This window comes from Anopheles coluzzii, chromosome 2, assembly GCF_943734685.1.
Source record: "Anopheles coluzzii chromosome 2, AcolN3, whole genome shotgun sequence".
Lineage (NCBI taxonomy): Eukaryota > Metazoa > Arthropoda > Insecta > Diptera > Culicidae > Anopheles > Anopheles coluzzii.
In genome coordinates, this window is record NC_064670.1 from 40,492,847 (window position 1) to 40,508,349 (window position 15,503).

A 15,503-nucleotide genomic window follows, 5' to 3' on the forward strand; every position below is an offset into this window, starting at 1 on the left:
ATTATTAACTGCTTTTCCGTTTACCGATGGTTTGGAAGAGACAGACAAAAAACTCATTGGCAAAAATTAAGTTTTACTAAGTTTTTGTACAAGATAATCGGAAAGAGATAGAGTTAGTTTTTGTGTAACGTTCAGGACTAACTCGGACTCGAAAACCTGCTGCCAGAAAGGGATGTTTCGCGAACCATCTGAACGGGTGTTTTGTTCATTGCGATGTCCAATTCCATTTCGTTTCTTATTTTAACAATTTGCACGCAATTTGTTTTACTGACTTTGAACATTTGTTTGCGTTACCAGAAAACAGTGAGGAACACGAGAAATCGTTTAATTAACTAGAAATGAAACCTTGTTGACATCACATGCCGTCTGAAATGTTCGGATAATAATATTTTATATTCGTAAAGTTTGATATTTTGCTAAGGTCGTTAATAATAGCGAATAGTTTTAATAGTTACTCGATAAGCCGTCATAAGAAAAGATTGATGAATATCCTACAAAAAATCATAGTTCCGTATGGTAACAGATCGTATCATTATCCGTACAATTTGATTTACAGTAGGTTTGATTGGGCAATTGTGAAGCAAAGCACGTGCCTCAATTCATTCACCCCATTTTATAATCCATTAAGCACGATTCGATACGCAAGCAATACTTCTCCCTCCCGCGGTAGTAAAACGTCAAAATTTAAGAAATTTATTAAACGCATTCTTCAGTAAGCTGCATTCCATAAACTTTGATTGCTGCTAAAGTTCATTACTCTTGATCTCTCTTTACAAAGGAAACATAGCAACTCTCTTGCTTAGCATCTCTAAGCACACACTCGCACACAAGCAAAGCTGGTCCCTAGCTACAGTTAAAACCCCAACGACAATTAATGCGCGTGGAGCGCCAGCTGCCGCGATCAAACTTTTGCCCTTCGGGCGCCTAGTGCAGCTGTGTCTATTCTATTCGCACACATCAGCTAGATGCTGGAACAAATGCACCGAGTCATATGTTGATATCATCACCCCACTGTATCCCACCGCATATTATTTACATTAAATGACACGATCTTGCAGATCTAGCCAAACGGATCACACAGGCAGCGGCGCTGCACCAAAGCCGGCCGGGATAGGCGGCGTTGCTTGCGAGCGATGGAATATTATTTTTAGTGCTTACTGTGCCACTCTGGAATGTCGCTTCGCTTGCGCTGGGACGCGGGGGACGCGGGTTCATCCAGTTCAGCCCGCCAAAATGCAGGCATTCATCGCTGACTGGGCGAGAGCGGTAGTTCGCGCGGGACAGATTTTCTCCTTCACGGGAGAGGTTTGCTCGGGACCGTGTGCGTCTGACGGGGTCTGATTGATATGGCGCGTTCCAGAAACCCTCCGCAACACATCAGCCGGCGGACAGAGTGTGAGTGGTTATCATAGACGTTCGTTATAACACCTCGCGATTGGAAATTGATTGGTTCAATTGGGTTCGATTTGGCGCATTGCTCGCACTCCGACATCACTTCGGTTCGGAAAGCAATCTAGCATTAACGTCGGCGCCTGCTTACGCACCCGACGGCTCCCGTACTACTCCCTGATCGGGTCAGTGCGTGACCCAACCAACCCATAAAACCGTGCGCCAACCGTGGGGCTCGAGACAAGACAGTGGTAGCCTTTCTTCGGGGAATTGATTGCAAAAAGCAAAACGAATTGACATGAGCGCGAATTGGTGTTAAGCGTTTTTTAAAAACAGTACTTAAACCGCTATCACTTCCCATCACAGGGCACCAACCGTTCGCAGCGAACATCGCACAGGCCCGGCGTTTGATTGCTCTCATGTTGCGTGATAATTTATGATGGTGCAAATTTGCTACGACATCTCCCGGGCCACACTCGCTGCGGCCACCTCACTCTCCACTTTCCGGGGCGTAAATATGTCTTGCCTCAAAAAACCGTTGATACTAAACTGCGCCTGGGGTCAGAGTGCGCCCGTAGTTTGATCAATTCCGTCACAGCGTCGTGTACAATCGTGACTTCTGATTTTTTTTCCTCCCCATTTTCACCCTTCATTAGAAGCCCTGTGCGCTTAAAGGACAGCGCCGCGCATACACTGCCAGCAGAAGTTGCGTTTCCCGCCATGGTCAGGGTGCTGCGGTTTCAGTTCATTTGTTCAACTGATAAACGAACTGCGCTCGGAGTTGGGTGGAAAATTTGAACCACCTCTAGGGCCAAGAATGTTCCCCTGCTCCCTTCTCAAGGGACGTTGTATGCGTGCGAGTGAGATAGTTGATGTCAACCGTATTTTCGCGAAGCGAATTGTCTCCACAACCGGGGCCGCGGAAGGATGTTTTATTAAATCGATAATTACATTAAAACTCTTCCACGTGGCCGCTTGAAGCTCGTGTGGCTGGGCAAAGACAAGCAAAAGGTGGATGAAAAATATTAACTAAACTAAATACCGATGCCAAGCGTGTTTGCTGTTGGATCTGGGGAGGAATGGGGAGAGGCATTACGGGTGAGAGTTTCGAAAATTAGATCGCCGAACTTTCGGAATGACCTTCTTTGTGTACGGTTGTGTGTCTCTTACTTCGGTCCCAATGGAATGGTCCGCCGATTGGTTGGTCTTAGGGGGTCGCTCGTGACATACCGTTTGAAAGGGTTTGATTTTTATGACTTACTCAATCGACTGTGCCACCGGTCGGGGCATTCAGTAAGCGCTGGAATGCATAGAAAACGAAGTAATGTTTGTCTCTTCAAGCCTTGTTAACGGAGCGTACTCGAAAAGTTGTAGCTTGCTTGTTGATCTATTTCTTAGTTTATACTGTATCAGGTATTATTACAGGCTTGAGATGCTCTTAGTTGATAATTAATCAAAGTTTAAATTTAAAAAAATATTATAAGCTCGCATTATGTCAAGGAATAAATAAAAAATACGTGATTAGGTCACGATTGATTGGCATATTCATTGACTGCCAACGAAAATGACTAAAATAATCGTGCCATTGATGGAGTTTATTAAAGTGATGCAATTTGATGAACAGTTTTAACAACCGATAGCTAGTAGGTATAAAACATACCTGATCGTTCGAATAATTCTCTGCCGTACAAGATTCCAACCAAGGAGAGCAGGCGATCTTAGCTGGAGCTGGATGAAGGAAAAAAAAAAACAGTAGTAATAAAATAAATTCCCATTAGGAATAAATATCACAAAAGCTTAATTTATGACAGTGCCATAAATTACACAACACAAATTGAAACTGCGGCTACGAGTGATTTGCATTCAGCTGCATCTGCGGGCCCTGATGCACTACACACATGATTAATGCCGCGCTCATCTAGCGCTAGCGGCACTGTGTTGTTTTATTGTTTCTGTTTATACAGGGCGGGCATGTGAGAGCGTGTTTTTTTTTTTGCTCATAGTCTCATCAGTGTTTTCGATTTCAATCAGGCACGAGAAGGAATGCAAAAAACGCACCAGCTAAAGCGCCAGTACAGTGGGTGGTTCAAGGTTTTCCCGGATAAAAAAAATAGCTAGGATTGGATCACTTGACATTCTTGTTACGAGAATCGTGATTGTATGTGCACATCCCTTCGCGTCATCTTCAGGGATGGAAATTTCTTCTTTTTTTCGATGGAAAAAAGTGCATCATTTCGCACAAAAAGGCCATTTCTACTAAAAAGACACACATCGTGGCATGGGGTTTTCCATCGGCTGGCTGCAAGAAGATCAACATAAATCAACGAATCAACGGTGATGACGCGATCCTAACTTCTTGCCATGCATTGCGATGAGTTCCTGGCGATAGGATGCTGTTGGTTGCTGGAGATGTTTGATGGAAATCTCCCATCGATAGCGTTCAGGTACTGGCACTATGTGACTGTGCTGCAATTTTACCAGCACAAACAAACATACCATTACCACCAAGCGTGCATAATTGGGTGCGCCTGTCGATAGGCCAAAACTTTACCGCTAATAGCTCATTGCTCATTTGCTACTGAAACAAAGCAAAAACTCAACAACAACACGACGGGCACACTCTACGGGCAATCAAAAACCAATACCGCCAAAGGGTTCATTTCCGTTCGGTTCACGCTCGAAAAGGTTTGCCGGCCTGGAGATGAGTAACCCGCACTTCCTTCGCTCGGGCGTGCTCTCGCGAGCGCTGCGCTCACAAAGGCAGCAGCAGAGCGCGATAGTAACCGAGTCGGCCAGTCGTACGCCCGCTAGTACGTTAGTCGGTGCCGGAAAACGAAACAGTGCGGACGCATCTTGAGCTGCTCAGGACGTCCTTCCGCGGTGTTCCATTGTACAAACGCAGGCGTATGTGTGTGCGTGTGTGCGCTTATGTGTAGGGGGTGGGAGTGATCGTGTGCCCAGTGACACTCTCTGCTGGCGCTTATTAGTTTAGTTTACAGTTTTCGGTGAATATCCGCTGATCCGGTGGGAATAGATGTGTGTTACAATTTTCAATGCCGTGTTGTTCGCCGTGTCTGCTGTTGATCGTGTGTAGCTCTAGGGGTTGCTGGTGCCGGTGGACTTGAGTCATGCCCTAGCTGTTGGGTGTGTTCGATCGCGGGTGTGTTTTGCTGACACTTCATTTGTCAGGCGCGTATTTTACGGCGCTGAACTGGTGCCAACTGTCCTCACGCTCGCGGGGAGGAAGAAGTTGCGAGGTTTATCTTGGAGGACAATTCAGGTTTAATTTACATTTTCATCTGCATAAAGCTAACGCGCGCGGTCTAATGGCATGCGGATCGCTTTCGTTCTCAGAATCCGTTGGCGTGCGAAGAAGCACATTTTCACATACCGTAATGATCGTGTTGCGCTTACACCGACGGTTTCAGTCAGGACTGTGTGATCGTTTTGGGATAGGGCTGGTCATATGGGCAGTGAGAAATGAAACAATCCTACGGGAATATTTAACTCTAAGTTAAAATGTGGTACAAATTCCACAAAGCCAATCCCCTGATCAGTTTTTTGCGATGTTTTTGCTTCATTGAAAGAGATGAGATACTTTAAATTGTTCAATTTAATAGATTTTTAAAGGCGACGTACATTCACATTCAAACGACCGTACATGGTACCTCTTTCCCATATATTTTAAAACACAATAATTCCATTCGTCCCCAGTGACTATTATTAGGCATATATTTCATGCTTCACAAATGTAAGACGTTTCACTGGTGTTCTAGTGTGCGATCTAATCTAATGTGCTTTTACTCAGAACCGTTATCATAATTTTAACTCATGAGTGTCGAAAAGCCAACCTGTGTTATGACGGCTAAGTGAAGAATGGACACGGAACGGATCGCTCTTAAGTGACCTTTACCGCCGATGATAATGCTGTACGGTTCGTGCGATTGTGAAATTGTACATCGAAAATGGAACCAAAGCTCGTGTGTATAATTATGAACCAAATTCAAGGTTATTTTTGTCGTCAGAATGTATTGCTGATGGACGAGTGCAGCGCAGGATAGATTATCTCCAAGCGGCATGCTACAGCCAAGATTTTAAAATAATCAATTCTTCAAAAATGTTTGCTTCAAGTACTAAGTTGAGCCACAAAACAATAAAACTTGTGTGTGCATGTGTGTGTGTGCTTAGTTTTGTGAGCCTATTTTGCGTGATGATACAACCTTGCCATCGGTTGTGATCATTCACCGCCGCGAGTGCACTGGACGGTACGACGATGCAGTTGGTGCGTTCATGCCATTATCGTTCAGCAACTGTTTACACTTTGCTCATCCACCTTAGCCATTGGCTGCGTCGTCGGCATTATCGTGCAGTGTCATCATATTCGTTCATTAGCCGAGCAAGGTGTTGATGGTTTCCTGGCGTGACAGAAATCTGCCGTGGTGCTGTTTTTTTTACTATTATTTTAATGTTCTATCCTTTAACTCCGTTCCAAAGGGAGAAAATAAGCACCCAAACGCAAAGGTGAATAATGGCTAAGTCAAACAGTTGAGAAATTCTCGTCCGTTCTAACGGCAACGGATTGAGGCTGTTTATATGCAGGATTTTTTCTTCAAACGGTGCATAAAAGTTAAATTTTATTATCGTTGCACTCAAAATGCTCTTTCAGAAAGCAGTCCTTTACATTACTCTGACACGTTCTTGCGTTTACCTAAATCTTGCACTAAACGAGCATCATACGGCCAAACAGGAGGGGTTTCCAAGGGCAGAGTTTTTCTTATTTTTCATGCTTCATCCAAAGCTGCATCTTGCGACTTAGCCGCCTTTGAGCTACCACGAAAAATTGGATAAAAAATTATTAAATTCTCTGTCAATTTGTTTGCGCGGCGCTGATTTAGCCGCTGTGTGTGTGCGGAGGAACAGAAGCGACGGAAATGTTATGGGCTAGGTTATTTTTTCCTGCGAAGAGACGGAACGTTCTTCGCTAGAAATGTAACATCAACATAAGCCAAAAAAACATAACAGAAAATGCCAACACTGAAAGCTTTTACTCACGGCTTGCCTGTCTAGGTGAAAGAAGCGGGAGAAAGAAATTTGATTTTTCCATCTTCTTTCCTTCGCATCACGCTAATGGTTCCTCTTGTTTTGGCAGTAATACACTGTCTGTAACGCAAACGATCGCAACATATGTGTGCGTGCATAGCGCGCGTATGATGTGCTTCTAATGCGACTGTGTTGGTGGTTTTTTTAAAGGGCAAAAAATGGTTTAACATACCCATTTTGCTAGAACATTTATATCTCAAAGGTGATAAATCTTGCTGCCTCTTAGCAAGACTTGTAATAAATTTATGACCTTCCTTGTTGTAACTCATACCCACACAGAATGTAAATCACTTCAACAAATCGAAACCAATTTGTCGCTAAGAACATAATTTACAAAAAATTGATTACTGCACCGGAATGGGGACAAATGGTTGTAATGTGGTTAGTTGAATGTTCATGCCTGCAATAACTAGACATCTCAGGCACACAGCCTGCGTATTGGAGCAGAGAAGAGTCGCAGCATAGACTCTGCTGTCCTCGCCCATCGTCCGATAACCTACAGGGCGCGGACATGGTCGTAAAAATGGGGAATTTTTAAACCAACATGTGGTGTCTCGATAAGAACACACAAAACCTCTGATCGCTGTATGGTAGTGAGCGCAAAAAATAATAATGGTTTACTGTGAAGAAGCAAATGAAAATGAAATACGCTGCAATCGGCTCGCAGCAAAAATTTCAATGAACGCGGGACCTCGGGACGATCCTTGATTGTACCGCCACACTATCAGCATCTTCAAGTATCACCACTGGCAGGGCGCGGATTTGGACTTTGTTGTGGTTAGAATTGTTATATTTATTTTAACGCCACCACATAAGCGATGATCATGGCCGCATCCTTTCCCAGCCGGCGACTCCGTATGCCGTCCGTGCTCCATTAAAATCAATACAACACCGGCGGGCCAAGCCATTGATGTGTGCTAACATGATGTATGTACTTTGCATTGGCCCCGGGACCCGTCTGATAGTGAGCGGTTGGCCCTATCCTTCCGGCCGGCAGGGTCAGCCGTAGGGTTATTGTTATTACTTTTTTGCTGTTCAAACTAGCAATAAATACATTACAAACGAAGATGAACACAAACATGAAATTTGGCGGCCTTTAACGTTGGTCGATTTAAACACATATATGTACGTCAATGTCATCTCTACGGACAGAAAATAATGCCAACCCTCCTTTCAACTGTCTGGAACTTTCCACGAGCAGGTTGAGCATGCAGCATGCTCTTCTGTAGATTGCTGTTAATTGAAATTGCCTATTAGAATAATGCATCATGTCCATGCTATCATCGCCATGTATTTCATAAGGAACGTCAATTAATTTGCGCATATAAAAAAATTTGACCCAGAAGTGGTTCACGTAGTAAAAGAGGAATGATGTCACCTTCCATCAATCACCTTCCACAACAAAGTCTGTTCGAAATGCATTTCACGAATTAATTTACCAATCAATTTCCTTTTCAAATTGATGTAAGTGCTCTTGTCTCGGAAGTAGATGTACTATTGTGTCGACGTTGCGTACGAAGAAATGTCATAAGAGTTAATTATTTTACGTAAACATTATTTTTAATAATTATTTCATAAAGTACTTCAACACCACTTCTTTTTAAACCTAACTGCTGTGTTTGTAGAGTTAAAAACATTGTCCTTGTATTAATTTATAAGACGCAAATGATTATCGAATGTTACGGTATTCAACATAGGAAAGGTAGGAATTGAAGATCTGCTCCAAAAAATATTCATCAGCTTTACTCTCTACCCTACGCAGACAATTCCCATCTTTTCTAAATGGGACATAGCATCCCTCCCCTCTTTGAACAAAAAGGATACGTTGAAAGCAAATAAAAGGAGCCACAGCGCCGGAAGAACCCCCAAAATAGCGCGTAAAGTGTGGCGCAGATCCGTGCGATGCGTCTCGGTGCAGGCTCCTAGGGCAGGAAGTAATGACATTAAAAAGTTAATGGCCGTGCGGACATTAATTGACTTGAAGGCGCCGTAACAGTGGTTGCGCGTAGGAAGAAAGACAGCGCGCTTCTGCGTTGATTTAAAAATCGGGGCGCGGAAACTTTAAAACCCTAACCAGGGAGTCAGGGGCGGGATGAGTGTGCCTAGCAAATAGAAAACATTACAAGACGCACGGTGATTCACTTCACTGTTTTGCTAACGCTTGATGCAAATTCTTCCGGCCCCCGGGTCCTGGGTCCAAGAAGGCGGACGTCTGTTATTTTGCATCGATCAATCGGTCAAGTACTCGAGAGTTTGAGATCGGGCGCCAGGGTAAAGTGTTTTGTTTGCTCCACCAGGCACGTACACGGGGGCAATGCATCCCGCGGCCCACTTGCTTGCAATGGACTGGCACTACCAGCGCACCACACCACGGATGCTGCACACAGTCTACTCTCTGTGTGCTCCGACCTCCGATGCCGCGCTTGGCGACATCGGCCGTGCCGCTGAGATCATAGCCACGTCGCCTGCGGTGGTCCCAGTCAGTCAATGGCCGGAAAAGTGCAACCACAGTGGACTGTTCGGAAACGATCGCACTGGATACTGCAATAAAGGCGCTCTCGATCGTGGTCCAAGGAACCGCCCAGATGACCAGTGCCGACACATCAGCACGGTTTTGCCCGATCATAAATTACTCAATTAAGAAGCAATACAAACTTTAGAAATACGTTTCAATTTGCCACACTTGGCCGCTTTGCATAAAGGACTGGGAGAACTAGGAAGCTAGGCCCTCGCAGTCCATCACAGCCCGTGCTTTAACAGGTTCGAAGGGGTTCGGTTTGTTACTTTGAAGAATGAATAGAGCACGTTTGTTGGCTTGCTTGACGGACGTAGCCAAAGCTACGTTGATAAATTAATACAGATTATCTAGAAGCGCATGCATTGCTGCTTCTCCCTCCGTTCAGGCATCCATTGCTTCCGGGGAGGCCACGCCGCTGACAGCAACAACGAGTTGACGAGTTGACGGATGTCCGCTCACCCGTAGGATGTTTGGCTGTTGGTTAATTCTTGCCGCTAGCCTCTATGCTTTCCCGTGGGGGTTTCTTTGGCAAAGGATGATGATTGGTCTGCGTTGGCGAGCCAGGATTAGGGCGAGTCTTAACGAATCCCTTTAATTTTCTTGGCTAACCCACATCCCTACCCACCGTACTTGACTTCCGATCCGTTCGGCTCCTTGCTGGACGCATCATGTCATGTCATAACGCAACAACAAGAACAGCACAGTAAGCTAGTGGGCAGCATCCGGCAACAAGCGCGTGAGAGAGGGAGCGTTAGTGCGCTTAAAAACTGTGTAAATAATGAAAACTATTAATATTAATTGACCGGCGACCTCCAGCATCACTGGGCATAGCCGACATCGCACCGAAGGGACAAGGCAGCCGAAGGGCAAACTATTAGCGATCCGGTTGAGCTAAAAACCATTACCTCATCGTTGCTGCCGTGTTGTTCTTGGCATAGTGAAATCAGCCCAACCCTAACCGGCCCCGGCCGAACTGACCCATTGCTCATTGTATGCATACGTTTATTTTAGGAGCGTTCAAAATCTTGTAACTTTCCCAAACATGTACCGGAACGAGTGAGTGAGTGCACGGAGTGAAGAAAACTGGCGTGTGTGGTGTGAGTGTACCATTCTCGTCTTGGGTGGGTAGATAGGGAGGTAAAGGCCGAGCAGTAGTGATTATTGCTGGTCAGCTTAAAGCCGAGTGGTGTTGGTTTGCTGTTGATCCTGCTGCGGCGGGAGATTAGCAACAACGCCGCCTCCTGGTGAAACGGTGTGTTGGTGTGTGTGTGTTGGATGTGTCTTTTGTGCGTTACATCGACATAATATCGCAATCTGTACGTGAATCATCAAAACAGCCAGTAGAAAATAAAAGACAACTCTCGGGATAATCTGGGGACGAGAGGTGCGTTACGGTGGATGTAAAATGTTTTCTGCCAACTCGCGAGCTGCCTTATGGCTGGCAGTTCTTCTCGTAGTTAGCATAGAACGCGCTAGTGGACAAGGTAAGACTATTTATTGAACACCATGAAAAATAATGATTGATTTTAATAATATCTAAAAATTAAATTAAAAAAAATATCCACTTGAAATGAAATAAAACGAACAAATAACTCTAATTAATTGGGACAGAAATACTGTATGTTTCGCTTTAAAATATAATCATCATGTTTTTTTGTCTAGAGAAAGAAGCGAAAAATATGTCGAAAAATACTTTCAAACAATCCTGATTACTTTTACTTGTTCCTACTTTTATACAGAATAAAAAAATGTTGTCTTGCGCAATTATCAAAAATAAAACAGTGTCTAACTTAAATTAGACATAACAAATTATACTACATCGCACAACTAGGCATAATGTACTTAAAATACCAAGAAAGTCAAGTCTGCCTGACTGATGCACTTGCTCGTGAAATACCGTACGAGAATTAATTTCCTTTGTTTTTCCTTCATGGGTTAAAAAAAACACAGATAGCAGTGCATTAAAAAAGGGCATGGCGAATTCAACATTAATGCACAATAGCGATGTGAAAGAAGAGGTTTATATACAAAATAAGAATAGTTTTCAGGCGCACCTTACTGCACCTATGAGTACAATGGTTGCGCTTCGCCACACTTTGTATAAAATACACATAACCAGCCCTTTACTAATGTTTACAGCGTTGTGAGACGGCAAACATGTTTGTTATGAAGAATGCGTACTTTTTCCCCCAAACTAATTATGCGTGTTCGCTTGAAAGACAAAAAATTAATTGTGTTATTGACGCTTAAAATGTCTAGCAAAAAACTGAATAAAATCAATTATAACAGGTAGTTGAAGAAACAACTTTGATCTACACAATTCTATAAATCGTTAATGAACTTCACAGTGCTTTAAATTTGACTTGTCCATACAGAACATGTTTTCCTGTACAATATTTCCCATCAATTCTACGTCTGTTGTTTTGCTAACAAAGAAGAAAATTAAAAGGCGCCTACACTGTTCCATCAAATGAACCGCTAGTTAAACCAAAAACTATGTAGTGTTCGCTGTTACTGCCCATGACGGAAATACATTCTGCCGAGTACACCCGGTAGCTTTGTCAGAGATATTTTAGGGACTCCATCCACCTCCATTCGATTGTGTGTGCACACGTGCACACGCTTTCCGGAGCGCCAACAACCTGCCAACATCTGCCAGCTGGTTGTGTTCAATTTTTATTGCACTAATCTCAACACCTTCTCTGCAAACGCAGCGTGACATCACTGGGCGGCCAACGTGCATCGACGAAACGGTGCACTGGTGCAGTTCCCTTCAATTGCATCCTATTTTTGGATGCAGTATGGCCGTGTAACTCTCGCCCCAGAGCGAAGTATCGGCAAAAGGCTCAACCTGCCGTGTGCACTCAGCGTACACGCAGAATGAATAATTCAATGCAATTCTATCGCCGAGCAGGTTGTCGGAACATGAGCCAACAATCAATCAATGTTCCTCAAACCACAGCACAGTTTTTGGTCGTGATTGTTTTGTTTAAATGATTTGTTCTGCCGTTCAAGATAATTGCAAATGTAAACAAAACTAGCATTAAGCCATTAATTATGACAGCGTTCGTTGCGTGCCTGACTGACTCTGCACAACAATGCTAGTGACACTCATTGGTGTGCCACTCCTGGTGTTTGCTCTCGGTGGTATCAAAAGAAACCATCTTTTCCGGTGAAACACAGCCACCCCACGATTAAACAGACTCGCGTCACACTGAGACGGACACAAAAAAGCCTCCAAACGCCGTATTCAATTAAAAATGTGCCACGTTTTTATTAAATCTCTTTCCTTTTCCTCGCCCAGTGCCACACCAGGAAAGTTGCACGGGGGAAAAAATTTGCCATTTTTTGCCGTTTGGTATGGGCAAGCAGCTCACGGGAATTCTATTCCCCTCGGTGACGCACACAACGCGCCTCACAAGCGAATCTCGCACGTGCACAATACCGCGGCATGGTCCAGTTCCGCGCCACACACGGCAGCCAGTTTCACGCACACGTTGCACTCGACGCACGGCGCTAGCTGTCAAAATATCTCGACACTGTAGAGCACGGGCACAACACACAATTGTTTTTCTTGCCTGTACACACCGGATTAACTCCTGGCAATGCCTGGTGTCCCCCTGACACTGTATTGCATTTACGAGCGTTCCGAAACGACAATTTCGTTACATGGATTTTGGACTTCCCGATCGATTTGTTTTCCGCCCCGTGGATTTGCCCCGTTGGTTGTGAATTTGTGAGCGTCGTTGTTTTTTCGTGTGTCATTTTACATGCTCTAAGAACTTGAAGAAGGAAAGGGATGTTCCATACGTGCGGTGTCGCGCGGTGTGTTCGGCCAATTTGATGACCTAACGATACCGATTCAACGCGCCATTTGTCGCATTTCATTAAAATCGTGTATGACCGGGAGCGGGAGAGAGAGAGAGAGCGATTTGTTGTTCTAGTGTTGTAACATATTTCTTCTTCTGTGTTCTTTTTTCCTTGTTCGTTTACTCGTTCAACCCAATCTCATCACTGACGGCGCCAACATGAATACAGCGCATAACGTTCGATTAGGGTACAGAGTGTATAGAAAAAGAGAAAGAATGGAGACACACAGACACATTTATGGACACAGCGCGAACACATTTGAATTCCACCGCGAATGCATGGACCAATGCTTCGGTCCTAGCATTTTGGAGCTAATTGACATTTTTCTATTTCAGTTTCGGCGGTCTTTGAAACCCGAAACGGGAGAGCAGCAGCAACAATCGGTGCGGTAGGATGCACTTTCCCCTTGGCACATCCCATACGAGGATGCGCCCCCTACAGTCGCTAGAGCTCGTGAGTGTGAGCGCAACCGTGAAGGGAGAACAACCTCCTCTCACACAAATGATTAACTTTCGCGCGCGCCATCCAACGACACAGTCATCAACGTCTTCATCACCGCTATTTGGATCCGATGGTATTTTTCGTTGTTTCCATCCATCGGGTGGTCGGGTGGAACGTGGAAAAATATTTATTTTCACACGGACTTGTTGGCATCGGTGGGTGGGAGAAGCATTCTTTCCTTCATACATGCGCGGCGCTACTACACACCCGCGACATTCTGGAGATTTTCGACTCAACCCACTATTCGGTTCCGTTCTGTTGACCGAGGGGGAGCGAGCGCCGGAGTAGTAGCATGGGTTGATGGGATTGCTTTTTGCTGTGCCGTGTGGTTCGGGGAGCAGGAGGATAAAATGTGCAGCGTGATCTAATTTCGAACTTCTCATCGCTCAAAGGAAACTTCAGCTGCAGTGGGATGGAAGTGAACCGCCGGGGCACATGCCGATGACAGGTGTGGACGTAGGAAAAGATTGGAAAAAGTTGAAACGTGAGGACCCGTTGAGGACTTGGAGATGGAAAATATCAGCATCATTTCTGCGGTTGGAAAGTTGGTCAAAACCGCTAATGGATTCCGTATTGACACCCACAAAAGTTACCGACCCATCAACGGCTTACGCCGGACATTGGTGATGCAGTTGGGTTAATAATTCTTCATTAGTATAGATCTGATGGCGCTATCTTTCGGTGTGATGCAAGACGAAATGGTAGGAATTGAGAGTTGAATTCCTAAATAAATGATGGATTGGTTTTAATTTCCATTTCCATTTTAATAAGTTCCAGAATCACACTTGCATAGACGTTTTTCGCAAGAAATGATTTGCCTTTGAGCTGTTGAACATCTAATTCAACCCTCTTTCAAATGGAATATTTGTCTCTCTTGAGCAAGAGTTAATGTGACAAAAGCTACATTTATTTTTAACACAATGTTTGCGTCATTTTTTCGTCACACAAATCCCCTAATGAGCATTTATCTTTCATTTCGCTGTGCCTACGAAAAGAAAAGAGGAAAAAGGTAGCTTTGTTTTGATTTCTCAACTCACTTTCCCTCTTGGTTTTGTTTAAATCTTCTGTCTTCGGGTATGTTTCATTTGCCTTTCTCTAGAACAGATGGAAGGGTTGCGCTGAATAATGATTATAAACAAATCTTAACGAATTGAGTCTAAATAATGTATCGAATTACTGAGAATTTGCTTCCGTCCCTCTTGCGACTGCCAGAAAACGGATGTTCTTCCAGAAGAAATGAGTTAATTTGTAGTTAAATGATTGGTGTATTTCCAGCAACATCCCATTAGCTTCTAAAATGATGTGGATAGTCCATCAAAAAATAAACGGAACATATTGAATTGACCTTCTTCAATGTGAAGTGGGCAGGTTTTAGAATTCATGCAAAGCAACATTTTTAACATTCTTATGTTCCAAGCTCATCCATTCATGATTTACTAGAAATAATTCCCGAAATGTTTAAAGCAATACCTACGAACAACTTGGTGTGAATCAATTTTCCAACAAAAAGACTCTTCTCACGTTTAGCGGTCCTGCTCAGGATGACAAAATGTGTGAGTGAAAGAGAATTAACACACCAGACAGAACCATCGGGGGACACAAGAGGAAAAAAACGAGATAAACGACTCAACAGGGAGTGGATGATGGTGATGATGAAGGTGATACAAATGATGCTCACCACCCTTCGGCAGCTGGGGGAAATAATGGACAACCTGTCTTACTGACACTGTTACCCTGCCCGGTGTACTGCAGAACGCAGCATGCTTTCGGCTTTAGTTCTCAATTCTTTTTCTGTTGCGCGGAGGGTGCCACCGAAGGCGACGATCGGTGGACTAAACTCGGTCACGTATTTAATAGAAAATGCAGTTCTATGTCCCATTATGCTTCAGACTCAGTAGAACGGGCAAAAGAAATCTGTAGATTGGGTATGTTGTGTCTGTGTGGTGTCCCGCCATCCACCGAGAGAAGTATCGTGAAGAAGTTCCGTGCATCCAACAACAATGATCTAATATTTATTCTACGGCTCCACTAAACGGAATGCATCTGCAGCGACGAAACAAGTGTGCTGTATACATTCGTTTGTTATCCATGCTGCTAAGAAAGATAAAAAAAACAACAATATATA

At 44.1% G+C, this 15,503-nt stretch overlaps 1 protein-coding gene across 25 annotated transcripts in view; it reads left to right on the top strand.

The window, feature by feature from the left end:
- Positions 1–15,503, top strand: part of LOC120948875 (basement membrane-specific heparan sulfate proteoglycan core protein) — a 96,576-nt gene that overhangs the window by 41,813 nt on the left and 39,260 nt on the right. The window contains exons 1-2 of one of the 25 annotated variants that reach the window (XM_040365705.2): positions 4,189–4,425; positions 10,019–10,491. The exons of 20 other annotated variants lie outside the window; for them this stretch is intronic. In XM_040365705.2, coding sequence (XP_040221639.2) covers positions 10,413–10,491 — 79 coding nt within the window. In that variant the 5' untranslated portion in view covers positions 4,189–4,425; positions 10,019–10,412. Of the gene's footprint in view, positions 1–4,188; positions 4,426–10,018; positions 10,492–15,503 lie in introns of those variants that run through there. 4 more of the 25 variants (XM_040365706.2, XM_040365704.2, XM_040365703.2 and 1 more) reach the window with 4 other exon arrangements.